We start from the raw sequence: 25653 nt of genomic DNA on the forward strand, positions 1-25653 counted from the left end.
TACCTTGTCTGAAGTACTTTTATCCATGTAGGGGAGCAGGGCCAGTTATTAAATGCTCGGTTGCATTAGCAGCTCGCATTTCCAAGCGCCACATGCAGTGTTTTGCCAGAAGCATATGATCAGGCCCCCAGTCCCAAGGACAAGGATGAGGGCAAAATCTGAAGAGCCCATGCAGATCCCGCAGCTTGCCCGAGGAGTGGATCTGCACCAGCACCTGGCTGTTATCACCCAGATTTGCCAAAGAGAAAGCTCAAAGTGCAACAGGAGAAGTGTGCTGGCCTCTGAGCGAAGGCACGGGGCTTCTTTGGGTCTGGCTTTACTCGGAAGGAAAAGGATCGAGCAGCTCGAGCCTTGGGGTTTAGGCTGGGGAGCAAGAGCAGCGGAGGGTGAGGATGGGCAGGATCATGGTTTAGAGCATGCATCCAGCTCCTCCTCAAGCATGGATTCCCACCACTGTTCGGGGCAGCCCACGGCAAGCGGCAAAGAAAATGAAGTCATTTTAACTCCCTTGCTCCTTTTTTTTTTTTGGTTAGAGTTCTTTCCAGTTGACACGGTGTTTGCAGAAGACCTGCGGTTGACTAGGCTTTTAAGGCCTCAGTTGAGATTTGCTGAGCAGCTACAGGTCCCACTGACTCCAGAGCAAATTGCAGCTTCTCAGCACATCTGGAAATGAGTCCATTTTCGCTAAAGATGGGCAATCAAAAAGGGAGGCACCCAGCATTTGAGGCTACTTTTGGAAACATATATATATAACTGATTTGCAAAGTGAAAGGAGGAAAATGATGCAGGCACCTGACAAGAGTATTTATTTTTGTTCATGGTTGATTTGCCTTTTTTTTGCCGTAATTGCCCAATTTGCACAGTTGGTTGTGGCGTGCACAAATCATCTTATAATTGCACACCATAATTATTCACAGTTCTTGTCCCAAAGTGTTTTCATTTGATTTTAGAGCAAACACTCTACAGAAATGAATCGGAGAGGTTCACATTCCTCACTGGAGCTGTTCTCTCAGATGTCAGCAGTTTCAGGAAGACAAAACTGTTTAAATCTGCATTTGGTTCAAGTCTGGAAGATTACTGAAGCAATTGGAAAGACTGCTCCTAATGAAAACTTGTCCTAAGAGCCATCTCACCTCTAAGCCACAGGCAGGGTTAAAGGAGAGCTCAGTATCCATTCCCATCCAGTCTTTGCTGTGCCTATCGAGAGTGCTAAGAAGGGTTTGAGTATTCAATTATCACCAGCTCTTGAGGGTGGTGTGCTTCAATCTGGGGAACTGAAATCATCAGCTGATTTCACATAAACCACCAAACAGCAATCGGATAGTAATGACTATCAGTCTCTTACAGGTGACATCCATTTTTACTTTTAAATTAGAATTTTTAAAAGTGTAAAACGTCTGGCTGAAGGCAGTGACTACAATTTATCAGCTCGCTCAAGTCCAAACAGAACAGATGGAACACAGATAAGTGAAGCAGACAGCTTAATTTACTCATGATCTCAACAAATTGAAACTGGAATCATTAACAAATAATTCTTTCATGGATTTTCAAACGGCTCTTTAAAAATGTACATACCTGCATTGTACAGAGTTGGACCACAATCAGTTTGGTGGACAGATTGTGTAAGTTTGTGATGTGCATTCATCAAATAGACATTTATATTCTAGACTCTTCAAGCTCCTCATCCAACAGTTTTTAGCCCAAGGCACTTTGTAAAACAAAAGAGTGGAACCTACATTGCACTTGTGTGCTGGGGATGCTTAGCTGGAACATCCCAATTCATAGAAATGCTTGAGCTTTGGCAGGTTATCAGATGCATATTTCTTTTACCCTCTTCATTTTAACTCAGCTGAGATTCAGGGAGTCCTTCCAACATTGTTAGAGCTCTGCTCCATGCTAGTGCTAATGCCTGTATTCATTTGCAGCATGCAAACACAACTAAATCAATATTACCTGTGGGGTAAGTCCAATGACTTGACCCCTTCTGTGCGGTGAATCCCAATGTTAACCTAATGCAGTTTGATTTCACTATTCATTTCAAGTGCTGCTGTCCAGGATAAGACAAATTTCTTTTTTTTAATTCTTGGGATTTTCCCTCTGCTACGGTTTCAGGGGGTAGTTTAAAATGTAAACAAATAACAGAACAAAGATACAATCAACAAAAAGTCCTCACCTCAGCATTCAGATCTGCTCCAGCATCTAGCAGCATCTGCACCATAGCCTCATCACCCCTGACACAAGCATACATCAGTGGAGTCATACCCTAGTCATTTTTTGGAGTTAAAAAACAAAGGAATTGACAAATTTAACACAGAACTCTCTTTGATTTTTTAAACAATTATTTAAGTATATATCATCAAGACTAACAGTATGTGTTTAATGAAAGCCATTACCTCCATTACAGACATGCCCCTCAGACTAGAAAAAGCCAACCATTTTTGCAAAATCTCCATTTTTGCTGTCATTTGTGTGGACTGGTTTGGGGTTTTTTGGTCTGTTTTTTTTTTTTTAGGTGTTTTGTTTTGTTTTGCGTTTTTTTAATGTTATCCTCAGAGTGGTGATTGAAACTAAGCTTGTCAGCCTCACCTCCATCTTCATATACTAAACTGAGTATCTTTGTCTTTGGGATCCCAGTACAGAAATGTTTTTATCAAAGCAACCGTATTTCCACTGGTATTTTAAAAAGATAATAATTCTTATTCAGTCTTCTATGATCATAATTTCATAAAATCTAACTTTTTAATTACTGAAAGAGCCTTTAAAAACATCCCAAGCTCCTCTTAAGATAGGTTAGATTTAGGCACAGCTTTTTCAACACAGATACTCTAAGGGGCTGGAAATGTAAAGGCTTTGTATAGCACTCCCTAGCAAACAACTACTTAATTTTAAATGAAATGCCAGACATCATTGTTGCAAGTTGTTGGCTCTAGGAAAACATGGCCTTGTTTGGATGAAAAGTAGATTAAGTGACCCTTCGCTACAGAACCACCACAATGCAATTTGTATTAATCCAAAATACCTGCTGTGGCTGATCACAATTTCCCTTAAGATAAGTATTACTGTGGCTGTGGTAATGAGTCCAGATGAAACCAGAAAAAAAAAAAAATCATTAAATCTACCGTAAATTATAATAGAAAAAGCTGCTTATTAAATACAGTAGGGGGTGTTGATCAACAGCCACCAGTTGTTTTGCAGTAAATCTACCACAGCACGCAGCTACCTCTGATGCATGTTTATAGCCTACCTCGAGGTCCCTAGTAAATTTGCTGTCAGATGACAGCCTGTTTGCTGTTTAACCTGAATGCTGCTGTGAAGTGCAGTTATTTTCAGAGAAACTAGAGGTGCCCTGCATGGCCAGACACAGAGCCATGACACCACTCTTCCTAGAAAGAGCCCAGTACCACTATTTTTGCTGAACTACCCCATTTTTCCTGTTTGCACATAGGGCTGAAGGTAGTGGGTGCTTATGTATGGAAGGGCTGCTCTTGCAGAGGAAATATAAATTAAGATTTGTCCCTGCAAGGTACTTAGATCCCCCCTGAAGCACACTGAGCATTTCACAGGAGTAAGGGAAGGATCTGCTGTGTACTTCTGGAGATACAAAGTAAGGGAATAGGCATTTGGGCTCTTATGCCATTATTAAGAAAAAACAAGTTGACCCCAGGCAAGGAGAGTTCTTGGGTGACTTGAAGTTACTTGCAAAGAGAATTTGAAACTACTTCAGCTACAGTCAGTGGCAAAACATTTCCTTTGGCAGTCAATAAACACTACGGGAACAAAGAGGACCATGAGAATTACAAAAATCTGTGATTGGGTCTTAAAACATGGGGATGGGATGGCAGTTTAAAATTAAATACATGTTCCTTCAACTATTTTTTCAATTTCTGTAAGTGGTGTCATTCGATAATTAAATCAAGTGTTTAGCAAAAGGGGTCTAATCAGATCTGAAGAAAAGAATTTAAAAACTCGGTGCCAGGGTTCGCAACTGCAAGATGCATCATGTGGGCAGCCACAGCAAAGAACCCGCAGCAACGCCCAGAGCACAGGGTCTGCCTGGGGACCACATGGGATATTTTGGCCCTGCTGAAGCTGAAGGACTTAGCACTGACTAAAAGGGGCCCAGAATGTCTTGCTGCAGTATCAGGCTTTTAAAGAGTTAATGAGGTTTCTAACCTCCCCTTCCCTTGCACTGCTGTCCCTACTGCTTTTGCCAGTCCCCCCCAGGCTCGCTCTGCAGCCCAGCCTTGAGCTGCAGCATCGCTCAGCCCCCTGTCTTTGCAGTGGGAGGAATGGATTTTTAATGAGCCCATCATTAGTGTTCGACACACACACAGGAACATGGTAACAACGTGTACAATCAACACAAAGGGCATTTGGCTTTTGGCAAAATAAAAAATTACTCTCTTTCGGCCTTGTATGACTTCGGGCTCTGTCCTGCAAGATGTGGGATGTTTGATCCAGCGAAGCATTTAAGCACAGGCTTAACTTTCACTCAAATAGGATGTAAGCATCTGTTCAGAGTTAAGCATATGATTAGGTACTTTGATGAATCAAGCCAGAATGTTCCCAGGTTTCAGCCTGGAGGACAGAGGAAATATGCTGTGAAAAGTTTCCAGGTTCAGACTAACTTAAAATAATAACTTTAAAAAGTATAATCTATGAACCTTGGAATAAGCATTCTGATACTATTTTATTTTGGGGAGTACTGCCATCTTCTAAAACTTTTTTCAAACAAATCCATAATATTGACTCAGACTGAGGCTACTGAACAGCAACATAACTCACATTCCTGGGGCAGCTTTCATCTCAGAAGACCTAAACCCACTAATAGTCCAGCTCCTGTCCCAAGCAATCACCTCAGGGGCAGCAGCCACCTGCCTTCTGCCAAAGAGGATGGCACAGCTCTGGAAATGTGCACTGACACCTTCATCAAGGGCACCAGAAAATTCAGGGGACTCTATTTCAAAAGGAAATGGTAGTATCCATAGCCATTGTTTCCTCCAGGGAAGGAGGAACCACCTTTGTGAGCATCATAGTCCAACAGACTGCTGCCAGTAGGTAGCTGCAGAGGCAGGTTTATCCCCAGACACAATCACCAGCCTCATGGAGGTGTAACTCCAGGGAAATTTAAGGTCCTCAACTGGTGGATGTTGGCCATAATGACCAAGGGAGGCATAACACTGCAGAGGTACTTTCACATCTGAAAGGCCAGTTCAAACCAGGCTGAACTCAATTAAAGAGTGCCAGCAATTAATCATTTCCTGCTGGGGGTTTGGTGGTGCACGTGAAATGCATTGCAGATCCCAGGGCAGCGTTCAGTGGAAAGATGTTCACCTCACAAAGCCCTGCCGCACACCACTGTTCATGGCACTGAAGCATTTTTAAGTATTCAGATCAGCGCTAACCTCTCTTGGGATCTTCTTCCGACTTCACTCAACTCAGTTCACTGTTAAGATTTCAGGGGATGCCTTCGCCCTCATGCTGTTACCTCAGTGCTAACAAAGCAATACAACTCGAAAAGACCAAACTTAACATAGATGTTCGTCTGGCAGTGCTTTAAATCAATGCAAAGTAATGCAGGAAAAGCATTAAGGTCCTGTCTATGTTTAGCTGAAAGCTGGGGCTCATTTTGTATGATAAGCAGACAAAACTCTCGCATTTCACAGTTGCTTCTTTATGCATCTATCTCGATACCTGTTCACTCATGCTGTTAATCCCATCCGGCCCCAGCAAGGATATGGCTTGTTTAACCAGATCTGTTCGGCCACAGTTGAGCATCCGGAAACCCAGGTCCTGCTTGAACTTTGCTTCAGTGGCAACTGCATCCAGTTTCCGAGAGGCACAAAAACAGTCGTCGATTCTGTGGACATGAGAAATAAACTCCTTCAGAGGACAATCAGAGGACAGGCCTCACTGTCTCTAGGAAAATAATACTTCGCCCTACCTTTGAAGGATGTAGGTCATGCACACATTCGTTCTCCTTTGACCTGTATGCTCAAGGGAAGTGCTGAATGGGAAATGCTAATGCAAGCTAATGGAGACTGCCCTTGGTCTATCTTTCATGGGACAAGTTATACATTTTATAAAAGATGGGGCAAAAAAGCACACAGTTTTCACTTGATTTTGTTTCTCTGTTTAAGCAATGCACAACACATTCTCACCACAAGTTTTCTCTCCTCATGGTGAGGTTATCCAGTCCCCCTGATCTCTGAAAAGTTTCAGTGGCTTCAGAAAGCTTTGAACTTACATCAAATGGATGTATAATCACTGACAATACAACAAAGAGAAAACAATGTCACTCCAAAAGCCTTCAAGGATGTTACCAGCACAGCCCCAGTAACAGGGAAGCCTTTTTGCAGCAGAAAGTGCAAGTTGCAGAATCCCAGACTGGCAGGGGTTGGAAGGGACCTCTGGAGGTTACCTGGTCCAACTCCCCTGCTCAAGGAGGGCCACCTGTAGATCAGGGCACCATGCGATCAGGAAGAAGGCAATCTTGCCAGCTAATCATGGCAAAAAGACCACAATTCCCTGCTAGCTGCATCTAACAGATCAGATGTTACTCTTTTAAGGTCTTATTCAAAAGATCTCCAAACTGTAAACTGCTCAAGATATCCATTTCAAATGGAAGAAGGGCTAGGAGTTATTTAGCCACAATGTAAATCTACAGCTCCAGAGAGAGCTAGCAATTCAAATCTGATGTTTATCCAACTTGGTTTCACGTTATTAAAAGACAGATTTGCTTTTCTTTCATGCTGAGGAGTGTCTGAGGCAGAGGGTGGAGTCCAAATCCAGAGTGCTTTTGGTGTGAACTTGGATAAATGACTGTTTGGAAAAACATCACTTTCGTTCTCAAAAAATGTGAGGTCAGAAAATGAGGGGCTACTTATGAATAAAAAACAAAATAAAGATCAAAAGTGAAGAAGTCAAATATACATCAAATATTTGCTTTCTGTTATTTCATATGTAAAAAAATGCAGCAAACCAAAAGTATAAACAGCACACCATTATCATTTAAATTTCATCTTCAAAGTGCTTTATCAAAGCTTTATAAAATATATAACACTGCTTAATATTTAACAGCAATATGCAACGACTATGCTGTTTATATAGAAGCAGTGGTATGTAGTAATAGCTACCGCTCTTTCTCTTTCAACAGAGGAAGGAAAGTGAGATGGAAAATATAAAGTATTTTGATCAAAGCTTCTGCAGGACTTAGTACTGAAACTGGCATCTGAGCTCAAGTTTTCTCTCTGCTGTGCTGGGCCCTGACCAGTCTGGAAGACAACAGATATTTTGTTCATGTTCATTCTATGTGCTCAGTTTGGGTTTTGACTGCTAAAAAGTTATGTCCTAAGAATGCAAACAAGGTATGCTTGGAGTATCATTATTCAAGGGAACAAGGATGATGCTCGATCACAACAGTATGCTGTAAGATTAATGCACAATACTCGGTCACAACAGATATACCCTAACAGCAATAACAGATTCTGCACCAGTAATATGCCTACAACAGAGATGAAGAAAGCAATGCATAGCAAGGCTGGGTTTTCTGCAGTAGTTTCTGAGCCAGTTTAAGGAAAAAGCAAAACCAGCACAGATATGCAGGGCTGAGCTCAATGACACCAAGATCCATGGGAGCAATTGCGGTTTAACACGTTCACATCATATGGCACATTTTGACACAAGAGCTACAACAACATTTGGTACCTGTTATCCCCATAGCATGAGATGCCAGAGATCATCTGTGCCCTCTTTTAACATACGGCAAAGATAAAGCATGCTCAGAAGTTAGGTGGTGGGGGTTTTGGTGCACGGAGGGGGAGTCTGGACCTCCCAGCTGCAGCTGGTCATTTCCAGATGATCCTGGGCTGAAAACGAGGTGGTTCTTCGGCAAAGTGCAGCTTTGGAAAGATCTAGACATCCTCTGAGGACTGCAGAATAGTCTGCCACTATGAATCACTGCCTGTGTTAAGTCACTGCTTCATCATTTGTACTGAAGTATATAACATACACTCTGAGTAAAATGGGTCAAACTTAGTGCTAGCAGAAACAGGCAGAGCTTCACTGACGTCAGCCCAGCTCGGTGCATGCAGAACGATAGCTGATGATCTCCTCTTGAAAAAAAAGACCGATTTTGACCTGGGTTGCATACCTACACAAGGGAGGAAGGAGGAACAAGGACCTATCCCACCAATCCTGCACAGGCTGCCCAGATCTCTGCTCTGGCATGGGTTCAGAAGTTACTTACTTCTCCATAAGTAACTCCTCCATGAGTTGGCTCTGATCCCCTAGAAGCACGTCAGTTCACCTGCTTACTATAGCCAAGGAAGGGGACTTATTAATTACTGCTGATACTGGGTATCAGCAAATTAGTGCTCCTCAATCAGCTGGGGGCATAAGGATCTTGGTCCAAGGGCTCCAGGATGCTATAGCTGCACAAACACTGCATCAATAACACGGATGCAGAGGAGTGCCGGGGCTGCACGGCTGCTAGGAAACCGGCACTGTCGAGACGTGATCCAGACCAAGTGCCACAAAGCAAGAAACCACAACTTAGTATCACAACCAGTGGCCTGCTACCTTTTTATACTCCAAAAATGACCCATCATGAGTGAGTTACAGCCCCAATTTATGGGACATAGCAAAAGAAACTACATGGCAAAATTTGACATAGATCATTGTTGGTGCCACCATTGTCATATGTTGACTAATAAAACAGATAGCGATCAAACTGGGGAGTTTAATAAAACAAGAGCATGACGCAAGGGAAAAGAACGGAGGATGCTTCAGAAGAGACAGTGTAGCAACATCTCGAAAAGCCAAAGAGATGAATGAGTTAAGGAAAAGAAGATTTAACATGCACAGATAAAAAGCAGTGAAGAGACAGATCAAAAATGATCAGGAACTACAAGTACAGAATAGGAGAATACAGCATCACTTTCAACACTGGAGAAAGCCAACTGGGAAGACAGTACAGCAGGCAGACCAAGCAGTCGTGTTTCAAAATGAAAACTGAAAAATAAAATAAAAAAAACCAAATCCATCAAAAATCAAGCCTAAGCCATCACAGCACTGCATTTTCTCCCAAGTGCTCTTTCATACCATTAACTGCATAACGTTGATTCCAACAGGAGGAGAGGGTCTCTGCTTCATATTACACTGTATAAGAGGATGCTCCTCCATCACGGACACCATCGAGAATCACAAATATTAAAGGATGCAAGATAAAAAAAGAGGAAGGGAATAGGCATCCAGGCTTGACTCGCTCCAGACTTCTTAAGCTTTGGACCGCAACAAATACACTGACAAGCTACGACGAGGTGGGAAAGGGATGGGAAGAAGCTTGAAAAATGAGGCTGACAAGGAACGGTTAAGTCAGCTAAATATATAGGGTCACTTTTCAGAGTTGTGAAACTGTGCCTGCAAAGCAAGGGAAGCCAGCGTAAGCGCAAACAGAGCTGGAAACCTCCTCAGCTGCACAGTCAGTTCACAGCCCTTCTGCCAAAAAGCCCTTGTGATCTTTCCAAACGCACAGGAAGCTGACAGGAGCCCCACGGTGCGATGTCCCCTCCAAGGCCACCTTGGTTTGTTGCCAGATTCTGCTAGCTGCCAACACTCACACAGTTCAACCCTTCCCCAAGACCTCACCCTGCAGAAAAGGTGTTTTTTCATTGAAGGGGCAGGGAAAGCTGATGGAAGGAGCAGAAGACCACAGGGGGCCAATGTTCTTCTCCCCTTCTTTTCCCTAGGGACGTTCTGAGGATGGCAGGACATTACCACCCTGGATGCTGGCTGGGTCAGGTGAACTTCGAGATCCCCCAGAGGTGACACAGTGACAAAGGCAGGGCTGACCAGCATCCTCTGAGGGTGATAACCTCACTCAAAAGCCTGAGCCCATTCTGGATTTCCCTGTTTAGCAACCCGTGGAGCTGGGCAGGCTCCTTGGCACCGCCACCACTGTACACGTGCTCCCACTCCCAGAACTGAGAAATAATATGCTTGAATTAATAACATACACTGATCACAGTCCGTGTGCTCAACAGCAACTCCACCCCTCTAATTCAGGGCTTCAATCACACAGCCTGAGAACTCCCAAACTGGTCCCTCTCTACCTTTACTCAAGCAAACAATTACCTTTATCAGTAAAAAGAAAATTAGAAACAAGCGAAATCTTCCTGATTTTATATTTGTAGCAAAGCTGCAACCACATTTTTTAACTTATAATGCAATACAATTTTGTCCAAGTGCTCTTTTAATTCCTCGCAAATATTGTTTCTACAGCAGATATCTTCAAGATTACCACAGTGCTGCCACTGTACATAATTAACTTTATTGTGGTTTTATATGGGGAATGCCATGTTAACATTAATTATTTGTAAATGGTCACTGTCCAATGCTGCACGGTGACCATGACACACTATCGTAATCCAAAATACTCAAACCTCTGAAAGGAATCAAAGATAATCTTCTTCACTTATAATGGGTCCTAGCAACACAGGAAATTATTTTTATCTTTTCCCAAACTCACATTATGAAAATATAATGCAGCACTTCTACAGCAACAGTTTAAATGCAAGGGTGTTTTTTTTCAGACTGGCTAAGATAGAGTCTGTGTGGATCTTTAATAAGTTACTCATGGATTGAATACATTTGGGAAAACGGATGATTCAAAGGCAAAGTGTTTCCATCGTAACTGGTAGACGCAGCAGCTCTCTTATTACATAGCTTTTTAATTATTTGTTCTTTGGGAGGGGATTATTGCTATAGTCAGTAGTGGACAATTAAAAAAAAAAAAAAAATGTTCTGTAAATGTTACCAGAAAAGAAGCAGGAACATCTTAATCATGTTCTAAGCTACACGTGCTGGCATAGCATGCTAATAGTTGATTTAAAAGAAATGGAGTGCAGACTGTGACAAGCAGCAGGAGAAACGTTCCCCTCCACTGAAATTAATAGATCATCCTGATAGCCAAGCCCCAAAACCTTGTTTGTCCACCAGGGACTCAATTGCCAGCCCTTTCAATTAAAAGAATGATAATCTATTAATTAAGTCCATCTTTTTAACTCTGTGGAGTTTACTCAGTCTGTCTCTGTCCTAAATATGAATGAGGTTTTGAGACAGAAATTATAGTTCAGCTGGTTGCAAGTCTGGAAGGAGTCATATTTTAGCCAGTAATATACATACATTTGCAATGCTGAATTTCTTGGGGTCAGGGATCACAGTTTTGATCTGGGTATGCACAGCCTGTAGCACAAAAGGGTCCTGTTCCTTGCCTGGGGCTCTTCAGTGAGACTACAAACACAAACGGCAATAGCAGGAGCAACAGACGATTTGATTTAGATTTGCAAGCACTCTTTTTTCCAATATGGTGCTTTAAAAGGCACTACAATGCTGATATTCATAGGACTGCAATATAAATACTATATTCAGACAATTATTCGCACTTTCAGTTTTGGAGAGAGGGAAACATCAGCACAAACATGTTGATCAAAGTGATGAAGAGCACTACTTTTTAACTCAGACATAAAATATCTCCATTTACTTTAACCAGGAGCCAAATTAAGAGAAGAAAAAAAAAAGTACTCTGGATATTTATTATCCAACTTCTTATTCTTATCAAAGGCCTGAGAATAAATTGGTTACAGGTAGTGGAAAATACATTTTAAAAAGTGATGTGACTATCAAATCAAGACCCAAATCTATATTTCAAAACACTCTTAAAATTATAGTCCCATGTATATAGGCCAGGAATCGTGTTCAAAATTGAATCTGACTTCAGATTTTGAACAAGGCCAACATACCATAGGAAAATTTGGGCACAGATTCATCTTTCAACTAAACAAGTCTTCACTAATGAGTCAAGATGATATTTTATATGTATCCTGATTATTATATTCAGGAATGTGTATAGAGACAGAGCATATGAAACAGTAATGAACTTGCTCGCAATGGGAAAAACCCAAGAAGGCTGGATCCTAAAGCCTGTAAAAATACAAGTGTGTTCTCCCCTAAAAGTGAAGGAGAACATGAGGACAACGGCCTCCTCTTCACTAATTTATTGCTGTTGTTTTCAAGCAGCCAGTTGGCAGAAGAGGTTGAGATTCACCTAAGGAAACCCATGCTCTACCTTTTAAGTAATAAAATCTCCTTCATCCACTGGCACCATCTGCCCCAAGGGACTGTTAGATTTTGTCAAGTAGCTTGTTTGCTACTGCTCACTGGTTTGGCATTTTTGTGTCTAATTACAGCAATAGCCATGGCTGGTGTTAAAGGCTTAGTGAAAATTTGAAGGAAGAATAAGGACATTCAAGGAGCTACGCAAACACCAACCGTCTCTACTTAAAAGCGATTGTATCTAATTAAACAGCAGAATTTCTTAGCAATCTTCTACCCTCTCTCCCTCTCCAGAAACTCAGCCCCTTACCCAGCACATTTTAAGAGAGACCAAAGAGCAGTGGAAATATTTTTCTGCCTTCAAATCTCTATTTATTAAAGTCTATTTATATTTTCATGCTCTAGTACAAGCACAGGATTTCCATAAATAAAACATTAAATGCAACTCTTCCTCTTTCACTTTCAAGTTAGAATTGCATATGTGTAGTACAGTACTAAGATGACACGGCAAATGGTATAGACCGCTCTGAAAGAACAAAATAACACATCTTCCCTTTACCTTGCTGCATTTTTCCATTTCCACAGTCTTCAGAAAATGCTCTAGAATGAGCCAAGGATGCTCTTATGTTAAATAAGCTTCACACTTGTGGTTGATAATCCTGTTTTCCTAGAGAGCCTTTATTAAGAGAGATGGTCCCAGACAGAAAAGCAGACTTAGATATTCTCAGGCCAAGGCTAATTGGAAATTAGGACTGATTTTCAATTAAAGACAGGTTTTCAAATGCACTCAGACACTGCATTTGCCCAGAGATCTTTCTGGATCAGAGCTGTAAATTCAATTTGGAGCCCTGGGTAAGGCTGTGACAGGGCAAAGGCTGTGGGAGCATATGGGACTGGAGGGTTAATCAACCCAGTCCTATGCTGCAACAAGGCTTGGATCCATCTACACTTTCAGTTTGAACTTACTCATGACTTGTAATATTCACATATTCCCATGTCTGCACTGCCCTTTAACTAGTATATTTTTCCTTCCGTGGTGTTTACTCCTGATGTATTTCTGGAGAAGAGTCACGTGTTCCCTCAGCCCCCACTCTGCTCAGCTGAATGAGCCCCTTTCTTCTCGTCTTCCTCCATAAGAACATTTTGTCAAAACTCAAACCACCCCAGCCCATTTCTCTCTCCCTGGTCCAATGTGAATATTTTCTTGACCTGGACATAGGATTCGCAATTCCACATCACTTCCTACCACTTTCACATACAGAGGCACCAATATTTTCCCACTTCTACTGGAAATACCTCTCCTGATGCATCCTCAAAATGCATTTGCTTTTTTCATGGCTGAGGGAAAATCCACTTTTGCGGTTTACAATCACTCTGAGACGAAATACTGCTCTACAGTCTTTTCCACCACCTTTCCAATACTCAGCTCCCAACATAGTATATATTATACTGCATATATAGTGTCTATGTCACATATACACTGCAGTATGTATTCTTCTAATTAATCTCCACATGTTTGCCTTCCATTTGTGGAAAACTGCACTTCATCTCATTGCTTTTGTCCCAGTCCTCAAGGTCATCCACTTTTTCCTGGATGATTTCCCAAGCTTCCCTTGTCAGGACAATGCCTCTCAGCATCATGGCATCAGCAAATTTTAACTTCATGAGCACACTGCTAAGATTTGTGCCAAAACCCTTTCTGCAAATTAAAAAAGATCAGTTCTTAAGAGTGAGAGCTGAAGAACTCTGCTTGTAACCCCATCGCTGCCAACCCAGCCCTTGCCACCTCTCTTGAAGCCAGCCCCCGCTCACTTTGCAATTCCTTTACTAACCCCCATCTTCTCCATCTTAACTAATAGCTCCCTGCATGGATTGCATGAAATCGTTCACTCAAGTCCAAACAGATGAAGTCTACTGAATTTCCTTGGGGTAGAAAATCAGTTATCTTATCAAAAAGTTATTAGATTAGTCTGGCAAGATCTATCTTTAGAAAATCTGTGTCACATTGTATCCCATTTTTCCCTCAACATGTCTTTAATCAGTCTTTGCTTGAAAAAACATTTGAAGGCCTTGCACTAACAGCCTGGAATTTTCCTTGGATCATTTTTCATCCTTTTCAAACACTGGGCATTACTATTATTAATCCTTAGAGTTATGGCACCACTCTGGGCTTTGTTAAAAATATTTCCTTCTGACCCTCTGATTTTGTGAGGCAGCTCTTTCTCACTGCTGCAATAGAGGTTATCTGGGCACCCCAATTTCAGTGCATTAAGTTGCATAATTTGCTCTCCTTTTGATTACTGTTTTTCCACTCTCATAACCTTGTTGCTATTATTTATTTTTCCTCCTCCCCCAGGGTTTTCTTCCTGAAAATAGAGGCAAAGTATTCACTTAGCTTCTTGGGTGATGGCCTCTGTCAGCACTGATGCACACCTCTCACAGGCACCTCCTCAAAGCCAGTAGTTATAGATACCGATTTTACCTCTGCATCCCAAGAAGAGACGAAAAAAAAATGCATGCCCATGTTCAAGAGCAGAGATAGGACCCACACTCACAGCCAGGGAGAGAAGAAAAGGGATGTTTCCTGTGTTCACTATACAGGAGCCCAGCACCCTTCGGAAACCCAGCCATAACTCCGGAATGCTGCTGAAGTGTATGAGTAAGTGATTAAAGGGGATCAAGTTATGGCTCCCTCCATCTGTGCACAGGTACAGGCCCTGTCACACCAGCTCCTGCTCTCGCCAGCTCTGCCTTGCCCAGCAGCAACGCTGCCACCTCCAACTAAATTTGACTGGAACGTAAGGGGGGGCTCTGACCGCACCAGCCAGGACGGCCTGCAAACCCCACTGCCTAGTTCTGTCCCCCAGGGTTCCCCCAACAGCCAGAGACTGCAAACAAGGGACTGATGCTTCTCATGGGCACCCTGGTGGTACCAAAGCCTGAGAGGTCTCCACAGGTGGTATGTCAATATGGGATGGGCCAAGAAGACGACAGGCCCCTGGGGTACTCCACCTGTAAGGAGCCCGACAGCAAAAATGCCGTTTCCCATCACTGCCCTTTGGGTACAGCTGCCAAAAAGGACTTCAGATCTCTTTAGAGAATTGTCCCAGGCTCCTCCTGCCACAGCGTGGCACCTGCCTCCAGTGTGTGGCTGTGGTGGACAGTAATGAATGCCACAGGGAGCAATCTCGCTTCTCCACTGTTCAAGAAAAAGGCATGAGACTACTCATCTGTGGATAAGAAGAAAGCACTCCTCAAGATGACTGAACTCTGCTTCTCCTCCAAATCCCAGCCAGGAGCTTTGCAGCCTGCTGGGCAAGGGGACAGGGGACTAATGAGCACGAGAGGGATTTCAGACACCCCCACGGCTGCAGAGAAATGCCCAGCCTCATGGACAATGCTTCTAGAGGATCTTGGTGCCATGGGGACACATTCGGTGTTCCTCTTCATTCAGATGCCCAGAAGGTCCCTTGATGTGGGCTAGGTCAGCAAGCCTGCAGGGCATTCCTCCCCCATCCAAGCTGGGGATCAGATATCCAAGCTGGGACATTTGGGGTTCAGGAGCCAGAACCCCACCCTTGGACAGTGCAAGCTGGGATCTCCTGAAATGCTTCCTCCTGCATCACTGGAAGTATCAGGAGTGAAGATGATACCCAACTGATTCCCTTCAGCAAACCACAGAGCCCTTCTCAGGGTTAAGGGGGCTGCTTTTCGAGCCCAGAAACGTCCAGGAAAAGCAGCTTTCCCAGAGAAACTAGACAGGGATGACTTGGAATCAAAGAAGTCTGAGGCAATGCTGAGGGTAGAAGAAAATACTTCAAACACATGGGAATTGCTCTTTGTAGAGAGGAATGGCACTCACATCTCTGAGACTGTGGATTTTTCTTCAATTTTTGCTGCTTCTGGGTATCAGAACAAATACATACACACACACACACACTCTCACACCCCAAACTCTATCCTTCTTTTAACCTCTGAATGGCCCGAAAATAGCCCTTTATCCAGCCAGGTGTAGAAGTGACCAAGTAACAGTCCCCCACGTGACATTACCACCTCTCTCGGGTCAGATTGTTCCACTGCCTTTACATCCTTCAGGATTGCCATGGTATATTGCAACCAGAAATGAAGCCACTGACCCTGATAAAAAGCACAGCAGCCTTTGTGCTGAGCAATACAGGATGTTCCTCCCTTGCTCTGTTTCTCTGCCATCAGCCTCCAGTCCCCAGATGTAGTCATCCATCAGCAATCATCCCCACCACATGCCTAACATATTGGGATTTTTTTGTTTTAAACAAACATCCCACAGAATGGAGGAAGGAAAGGCATGCAGAGAGCTTCTTGTGTTCAGGTGGAGCAAGGGGAAAGGTACCCCCCCCTTGCAGATGTGATGATGAAAAGCAGCCAAAACCAAGCATCTGTTTGCAGCCAGCCAGATGCAGTGCAGACTGAGAAGTGACGCTACCTTATAGCAGCAGAAAGGTAGGTCAACACAGTTTTTACCACTGTGCCCCTTTTTGGCATCAAACTACCTTCATCCCTGATGCTTTCTTTAATAAAAGGTTTAGAGCAGGGAGCAGAGCACCCACCTTCACTAGATTTATGCCAGCAGAGAGCTACTGTGCACACAACTCTCTACTGACTACATCCAGCTGCCTCAGGTGGGCCAATAGGGCCTGGGCTTTATTTAAGTCTGGTCTCCCACTGTGACAAAGAATATTTTGGACACAACTCAAGCTTCCATCTTAGCTAGCTGTTGTGCATCCAGCAGTCAAACCATCTGAGAAACCTACCTCATAGCAAAAGGTGGAGACAACTGCTCTATCTAAAGCTTCCACTCCTGGGGGAAGGTGAACATTCATATCCCTGCTCGTCTCCCAAGGCTGGGGAAGAAGAAACCTTCTGGCATGTCTGCTGCTGTAAAATGAAAAGAGATCAGGAAGGAGGCAGGCAGCTCCTGCCTGATTCCAGCTTCCCTCACTCCTCCACCCAGAGCAAGAGCAGCTCCTCTTTCAGGGGATGAAACTATCGCAAGAAATTAAGGCAATGGATTTTTACAAAAGGATCAGAAGAGGGGAGCAAAAGAGGAAGTATTGGAATGAAAGGCAGGAAGAAAGCAGAGATGATTTACAAAGCCAGCCATAGGGAACCTCACTGCTGGAGTATGTGACTGTGCTGGGAAGTGTCACACGAATCTGCTGGGAGACCTCCATGCTGTAGTTCAGATAAGAAACTGAACATTTGGTTTGTATCTGAATGGATCCTGAACTTCATAGCCTTTGAGATCTTGCCAATCTCTCCCTCTATGCGTGTTTTTCCAATGTGGCAGCTGATTTTGCTTTATGCATTTGCAACAACAGGTTGTGAATCAACATTGTGGAATGATGCAATATCACATGGGACCATGGGAACTTTTGGGTTCAGGTCTCTATATTTTAGGGACTAAAGACGACTGCTAAGAAAAGCCTAGAAATTGAACCAGTTTCAAGGTTCTACTTATTAAGCCATTTCTATAAAAGTCACAAAATATATCAAGCTAACTGCATTTAAAATCCTCCAGCTGTCATCCATCATACAGCTTATTTGAAAAGCCATCCCCTGCAATGTTGTTGTATTTTTCCTTCCATCCCAGTGTTTGCATTTATGGAACTGATGCTTGCTGAGGAGCTGATTGTTGGAAACACTCCCTCCCTAACAGGGAGTCATGAAAGGTTGGCGCTTGGCTTAGTGAAAATAAGAAGTGCTGAGGGTCTGCACTGAATACAAATAAAAAATTACAGGCTGCAATATTTCAAATTAACATCCTGATGCCTCACATTATTCTTCAGAAAAGCACAGTCCTCCCTTTGATCTCAGGATTACAGGCAGCTGGGGTCTGATTTGTAGCTATGCAAAGAACCTGCTGCACTACACCGGCAGTAGGCACAGATCTTAAAATAAAACCCAAAGTACACAGGCACTCATTTGCAGACCTCTGCCACCACAGTAGAGCGAGATTGTCATTTTGGGACATCAGTGGGTGAATTGGGCCTCTGCAGTCAAGTAAGGGCACATCGCAAAGTCTGGTCTCTCTAAAATCCAGAATTTGTCTAAGGAATGATTTCTCTTTTCATTCCCATCCGATTAATCCCCGACTGAGCTCTTCAGGCTCATTCCCACTTACAGGACAAGCAGGACAACAACAATCACTTCTATCCTTTTGAAATGAGTTCTTGATGGCAACTTTAAACTAAGTGCTGATTTGTTCCACATAATTATTAAATTCTTCTGCAGCATAATACAGCTCTCCCCAACTTCAAATGATTTTGAAACTTCTGGGAAATTGTCTAACAGTTGATGGCATTTTTTATATATATATATATACTGACAAAATACAACTTTAAGAACGGTATATTGTAGTTTTTTTAATTCACAGATATCTAACTGTATCTACCTTAATTTTTAAGACAGAGGATGCAGAGTAGAAACATTATTGCCTTATTTGCAATCCTACCTAAATACTGGAAGAGGTATTAAATTAATCGTGCCTTTTCAAAACCAAGTGCTAGGTCTTCAGAAAGTGCATAGTACCTGGAAGTCCTGACATTTCAGTAGGGATGCAGAACGCTGCACTTCTGGAAATGAGGGCCAAGATGGTCACACAGAAGGGAAGCAATTACAGCCAAGATTCGAAATCTGAAACGCTCAAGATGTCGCTTTTGAAATTCAACATACTTCTTCAATTAAATATTGAATAGCTGTGACTATAAAATGCCTATGCAGATCTCAAAGTAAAGTATTATGCTCTCTGGTGAAAGAGCGTGTCAAGGCCAGAGTCAACAGAAGGCAGCTGCTCCAATGCAGGTTGTCACAGCTAATCACGTAGATCACCCCTCTGCTTTCTGTGTTGCAGGAAAGAATACACCTACTGCTGTATGAAGAGGCAGACTGCTGAAAATAGAAGTTTACGTACAAATTTGTGAAGTAATAGCAGTGAGTAATTTCTACTTTGGCAGATCCAGAATGCCTTTTCTTATGAAAATCAAAACGAAATACATTCTTGACTCCCGAACAGCCCTAGATCATGTTTTTATACATGTACATAATGATAAGGCAAAACAGACACTAAAAACATATCCTGGTAATAAATACTTTAAGACTTCATTAGAAACCCAAAAGGTCACATCTGATACATGAAAAAGTAAAATTATCTAGGCTGACATTTACAACTAATTTGAACTGACATTAGCATGAAAAATACTATTTTACTGCAAGAGGTAGTCTTACTTATAAGTTTAAATGTGCCTTTTAAGCATTAATGCTGAAAACAAAGCCCTGAAAAATATCTGCAGCCGTGCCAATTACATTTTGGTATCTTATAGCAAAGCAACACAAAGCAGACAATTAGCAGAAGATTTCAGCCCCTCATTAGCAAGTAGAACTTAATAGTAAGAGAAAAAAAAAGAAGCCACCATATGAGCTCTGATGAGCAGATTATGGGCTCGATCCAGCTGTGAGATATTCAGGCACCTATTACCATGCAACCAGCTTATCCATGGATGTAAGCAAATACCATGAGCCGATTTTGCAACGCACACAGTGATGAACCCGAGCATCCATGCATCTCTCAAGGCAATAACAGAGCCCTCTGCCTGCCTGCTCACTCGCTGTCACTAGGAAAGAGAGACACATTTTGCAGAAAGCAGCCGATTTTTTTTTGTGGACTTACTTTAACTGTCGAGGTTCGCAGTCAACTCCTGGCAATAAGAGCCTCGCTGCCTGCCGTACGTCATCGCTGTCCACCGAGAAACTGCGACGGTGCCCTGCGTGAGCCACGGCAACCCGTATCCACTCCATCAGGGGAGGCAGCACAATGAACGGCCTGGGAAAGCACACAGACATGAATGCTACAGTACACTAGCATCAAAATAACAGGTATACAGAAAGAGAGGGTGGGGGGAAGGGGGGTGCATATGTGTGAGAATATATATATATACACAGAGAGAGAGAGAAGGAAACAAGGAAAACGAAAGCATGGGAGAGCAAACTGGCTCAGCAAATTTCAAGTAGGTCTAAATCAAGATGTCTCACCCTGTCTCTGGAACAGGATTATTTCAAGAGTGAGATTTATGAGCCACACTCATTTATGGGGCTCCTGTGAGGTCAATTCACCCACCTGGCAAGCCCTCCCTCCCCCTCAATCCTTTGCACAGTGTATCCTGAAAAGAGGGCAGGAGCCTGGCACAGGAGCACGTCCTGCTCTGGCTGATGCGCTGGGCTGGGTGCGCTCCCCAGCTGCTTTGCAATAGGGACGGGAGAATGAACCAGGGCAAAGAGAGGGGATGCCCCCACCCCAGGATGCCAGGGATGGAGAGGTGATGCATGAGGAAGTCTCCAGCATCTCCTGCTGGTGCAATGCTTGCTTCATGCTCAGTGCTGAAAGCGAGGACCTTTACAGCTGATCCCTCTGTATTGTGGAAGTTATCAGTGAGCAGCATCAGAAACCAGACTGTTTCGCTTCACTTTTAAGCCTACCATTGCTTGTATCAAACCGCCACACCTTTGGGTACCAGCTGCTCTGCCACTTGAGCAAAAATACACAAAACCAACCCTCAAAGTGAATGGTGGGACTCTGGGCCACAGCCCCGACTTGAGCAAAGCATGGATGCTATCAGAGACATGGTCCTTCACTGCATAAGACCCATACAGCCCTATGTCTTAGCAGGAGCTGCCCGTGCCTTACGTGAAGCACACAGTTTGCCCCCATCTACACTAAAAATTATCTGGAGACCAAGAGAAAAACGCCAAACCTTAAAAAAGAACCATAGCTTCAAGTAGTAGTTCGGAGTTAAAAAAAAAGAAAGTGTCTGCAGCTGAATATCTTGGAAGGTCGCTGCCTGTTAGGTGAAGGTGGACAAAATCCCCAGAGCAACACAGGCTGCAGCAACTGCCCTCCCATCCCCAACAAGTTTTCGTGCCCGCTTCATCACCTAGCTGGGGTGCCCAAATTGGGTGTCTCTTCTGTGGCCGTACACAGCAGGCAAAGTCTGTCTGGGGAAGGGTAGAAGAAATCTCTCTTTATAAAAATACACTATAAAATTCTAAAAATTGTAAAATCGTTAAGAAATAATAAATCTGTCCAAGAGCTGCTTAAAAACTATGCTGAAGGTTCTCTATTTAGTCAGGACTGCTGGAAACTATTTAGACACAGTGAAACTGTTTCATCCACACTGTGAAGCAGATACCATGGCTAAGGGATGTTAACAGAGATTGCTATAATATTAAAAAAAAAAAAAAATGAAACTTGTAAATGACTACTGTCCTCAAGGAATGTCTGTAATTAACCTGCTCTTACCTTCTTCTTCTGAACCTTTTTCTTTTGTCTCATTTCCTATGTGGCTCCCTTTCCCCTCCTCTTTAACTGTATATTCCCATATTCCCTCTGTTTATTAGCTCAGTAGATCATCCTAATGCTGGAAACGTTCCTTTTAGTGCAGCACCATCCCCTACTACTACCAGCTCCCTTCCCTTCTACTCCTTTTCTTTGATATTGCTTTCCCTTACTTGCCTTCCCTTTTGTGGTCCCTTTTCTCGAAGCAGCAGGAGGGGGGGAAGTCTGGATTAGGTGCCCAGTAGGCAAATACTTTACATTTTAAATTTCTAACTTTACCCCAAAAGGATCTACCCTGAGAAAAATTATTTAAGATTCTGTTGATTCTGGAATATCCTTTTCCTATTTATAGCTCTTTATGCCATTTATTTCTCTTTTGAAGACTTGACTTTACATAGCTCTGATATTAATGTTCTTGAGGAGGGATGAGATATTTCACAAGTGCCGAAGGACAGAGAAGCCCTGAGGCCACTATCTCTCCCTGGGATGCCGGGTTCCCAAATCTCATAGGTGCTTAGATGAACAACCTCCTTTTGAAATATGACATCTTTGGCTGACTTGCCACTTTCATCATTATTCTATTCCAACACATCACCATCACCTCAAGACCAGGCTGCATTTGTTTCCAAGGCTTTTTGCTTTCCCTAGACCTGCCGCAGTCATTTAAGGAAGCAGATAAGGGCAGAACATCTTCTCCCACAGCTACTGTGGAAAGATTTCCATTTGTCATGAAGGTGACAGTGGTCAGAGAAGGGAGAGGGGAGAAGCTGGGGTGTATCTGCTCCTGGAAGGTGACCTGCTTCCCAGGCCACCTGTGACATGTGTCCTCAGAGCAGAAGGGACCCTCTCTCGCGGCATTAAGTAGCTGAGGACAAGTGTTCAGTGGGAGTTGTTTTCATCACTTGCTGAGCAAGCAGCAGAAAGGGAGCTGCAAATCACACTGGAAGTGTAAAAATCCATACAGTTACCCACAAAACTTGGTGCTAGGAAAAGAACTAAACGCAAACTCAATTTTCTGTTATGGTTTGCACGACTGAATGCAGTCTGGATCAGAGAAATGAAGATAGGCTGTACAGAGCCTTTCTATAACATCTGTCGGGCAAACAGAAAAGCAGAGGGACATGCTTGAACAGGGGACTTGGGGGTTCATGCTTTCTTCTCTCTCATGCAGGTCAGAAACTCACCCAGCAGAAAATCTGCCACCACAGTAAGAAGCAGAGCAGATAGGGGGTTCACGCTTTCTTCTCCTCTCTCATGCAGGTCAGAAACTCACCCAGCAGAAAATCTGCCACCACAGTAAGAAGCAGAGCAGATAATTGTACTATAAACTTGCCTTTTTTTTTTTCTTTCCTTTCCTGGTCTTGCAAACTTCAACAGAGAAATAGAAATGAACATGGCTATTTGGTGCAATAAATCCTGAAAGGGAAGAGAATCGGTGTTCGGTGGAAGTGGACAGATTTTCTCTAAAGGCCAATTTCAGTCCATACATAAGGACACGGAGTTCACTCAGAATATATCACATTCCTTTTTCTGAGACAAAAAAAAAACCAACCCCACATCACTGCGTATCTGAGCATGTCAGGGCATTTGTATTTTGAGAAGAGAACCAAATATGGTTGAGTGCAATAGGTTAAAAATACCCTTCAAGAGTCTATGCACCACGTGAAGGGGATTTTTTTTTTTTAAATGCTGTTTGTGTGCCAAAGGAGAAAGAGGAACACAAAGTTATAGGAAGGTGACAACCCACAAGACAATGTGGCATCAACAAGACATATTTCACTTTTCAAATGACACCATGCAAAAATGGGTTAGGCAAATGCATCACATCACTGGTACATACACTGATTTATCTCTGCTGCACAAAAGCAGGTAACAATCAGAAGAGTTCGGTACTTTTGTGCTCTAGAGCAGGCACATAGCAGATAAGTCACCTGGTTACACATTTTGGAAGCACATGCCTTAATTAAATTAATCCAAACACAGTAGGAATGTGCTGGGCTTGACTGCCTGAAGGATGTGGAAAGCCAGGAGTAGCTCGACTGCTGTAGAAGCACCGTACCAGGGTGCAGCTCAGCGAGTGCCCTGACCTCCTCCTCCAGCCCATCTCTGCACCCTACTTAAACACGTGCTCCCATCCCCTTTAATTCACTGTTGTTCAAAGTTAAGCATGAGCTTAAATAATGTCCCAAAAAGGAGGGATTTCAGCACAGGCTGAAATTTTCTCGAACTGTTATCTAAGGGGAAAAACATGCCAGATGGGGATGCAGGGAGAGGTCTCTGCACAGAGCAATCTCCGTCCCACGCAAAAGAGCTGTGAGGTGAGGGAGGGATAGGGGAGGACAACAAAAAGCAGATTCCAAAAGGGCTGGACCTTTCTGGGCACTGTCCCCTGGTCTTCAGCAACGGGACAGCTGGCTCCTCTTGGAGCATGCCCTTCCCAGGTCCCTGCTTGAACAGGGAACTATCAGCGCCCCACAAACCCTCACATCCCCAGTTCCTCCTTCCACACAATACCCCTCTCCATTCCCTCCTGCCACCACCCCTCTCACAGCTATTTCGGGATGGCTCCCAGCAACCCACGAGCTCCCGGGCCTTGCAGACATCTGCAGGCAATACTCAGCCGGCACCCCCTGCGAGGGACGACCACTCGCCTTCCCCTCCTCTCTTGGATATCACACGTCCTTCTCCGCATCGCCCCCAGATGTGGCAGCTCCCCGCTGGCACCCACCCATGCCTCTCCCCAGCACCCTCCTCTCTGGAGTGGGGTCAACGACCCCTTCCGCACCCAGACCTCAGACCTCGTTTTTTGTGGGTCTGATGTCTCTGGGGCACTCTGAATTACAAAATGGCTCATCAGGAAAGCAAACGTTATTGGGGGGCCTAAATGGAAGGCATAACCTGCTCCAATTGTGTCACTTTTTGCCCAAAACCCACGCTCCTCTTGAGATGTGTACAGCAGTCCTGGGGTGCCCACCATTTCCCTCCTTGGCTTGCTGGCATGCAGAGATACTAGAAGTCCCACCATGCATATGCAATAGCTTAGGCTTTTTCATTATCATTATTATTAGTGGCAGTATACCTGTATACAAACAGAAGGAAATATTGGATAGAAAAGCATGAGAAATGTGCACTGTAAAATGCAATAGCATGCTGCACTATTTTTGCATAGGTCTGCGAGGAGACCAGTGAAGCCCCTTTTTTGACACTACCAGCTGCGACGCTGGAGTTGCAAAGCACTAGGGCCAGCACTCCTACAAATCCCAGCTCTCAGTAACCCCTTGCCCTGGTTTTCCTCTGTCCCTACCACCTTTGCAGGGTACAGACTCTGCTGCCCACCGACCATGACTCCATGGTCCACCTTGCTGCCCAGTCCTTCAAGAGCAGAGCCGCCATGCACACTCACCCTCTTCTGCATTTCCCAGCAGGTTAAGCAGTTCTTCCTCTCCCCAGTCACCCCCTTTCCCTTGCAGAGAGTAATCCACCTTTTTTGGCAGGACCCCCTCGCCAGGAAAGCGGTGTTGTGTCTCACTCTCTCCTCCCCCATTTTTGCCAGGCAATAAGAGCCCCAAATGAGGGATTCTTGTCTGTCACCTTCTCTGGCACGCAGATTTAAACCGCCTTCCTGATGGCACACTCATCACCTTTGAATGCTCCTCACCCAGGCTCAGTTCTCCACCGCCGTGGGTCACAAAGCCCAGACAGGCCATCAGTCCCTTGTTCACAGCAGAGCCTGCAGTACGCTCCAGGTCCAGCAGCTCATCACGTGTGCACAAGAGACTTCCCCAAATAATCACAGTACTCAAAGAAAAAAATCATCGTTTCAAGTGCAGTACAGCAGTCTCTCTATTTCCAGGGGCACTTCACATTGCTCTTCTTCAGACGCCAAGCCCTTGCCCTGCCACATGCACACACTCACTGCATATATTAAAATTAACTGCTATGGAAAGGACCAGCTTGATGGTCTGCATCACAATGGGACTGGAGAAATTCCTGAAGGTCAATGCCTTTCAGATGTGAATTCCCATAGCCATCTCCTGTTGTCCCTCCCTCAGTTTCACCAGCTGTGGACACAGCTATAAAGACCTAGACCTGACCTCGCTTTAACTTACACACCTTCTGTATGGCTCAATTATTACAGCTGCTTTGGATGATTCCCGTTTGGTGGATCCTTT

General features: G+C 43.8%; 1 protein-coding gene across 1 annotated transcript in view; it reads right to left on the reverse strand.

Moving 5' to 3' along the window:
- BTBD11 (BTB (POZ) domain containing 11) overlaps nucleotides 1-25653 on the reverse strand; it is an 87876-nt gene that overhangs the window by 31156 nt on the left and 31067 nt on the right. Inside the window, exons 4-6 of the mRNA XM_009697459.1 lie at nucleotides 19820-19972; nucleotides 5695-5860; nucleotides 2174-2263 (exon numbers count right to left, since the gene is read on the reverse strand). Of these exons, the coding sequence (XP_009695761.1) occupies nucleotides 2174-2263; nucleotides 5695-5860; nucleotides 19820-19972 (409 nt within the window). The remainder of the gene's footprint in view (nucleotides 1-2173; nucleotides 2264-5694; nucleotides 5861-19819; nucleotides 19973-25653) is intronic.

Source organism: Cariama cristata, unplaced genomic scaffold, assembly GCF_000690535.1.
Source record: "Cariama cristata isolate BGI_N322 unplaced genomic scaffold, ASM69053v1 scaffold16833, whole genome shotgun sequence".
NCBI classification, from domain to species: domain Eukaryota; kingdom Metazoa; phylum Chordata; class Aves; order Cariamiformes; family Cariamidae; genus Cariama; species Cariama cristata.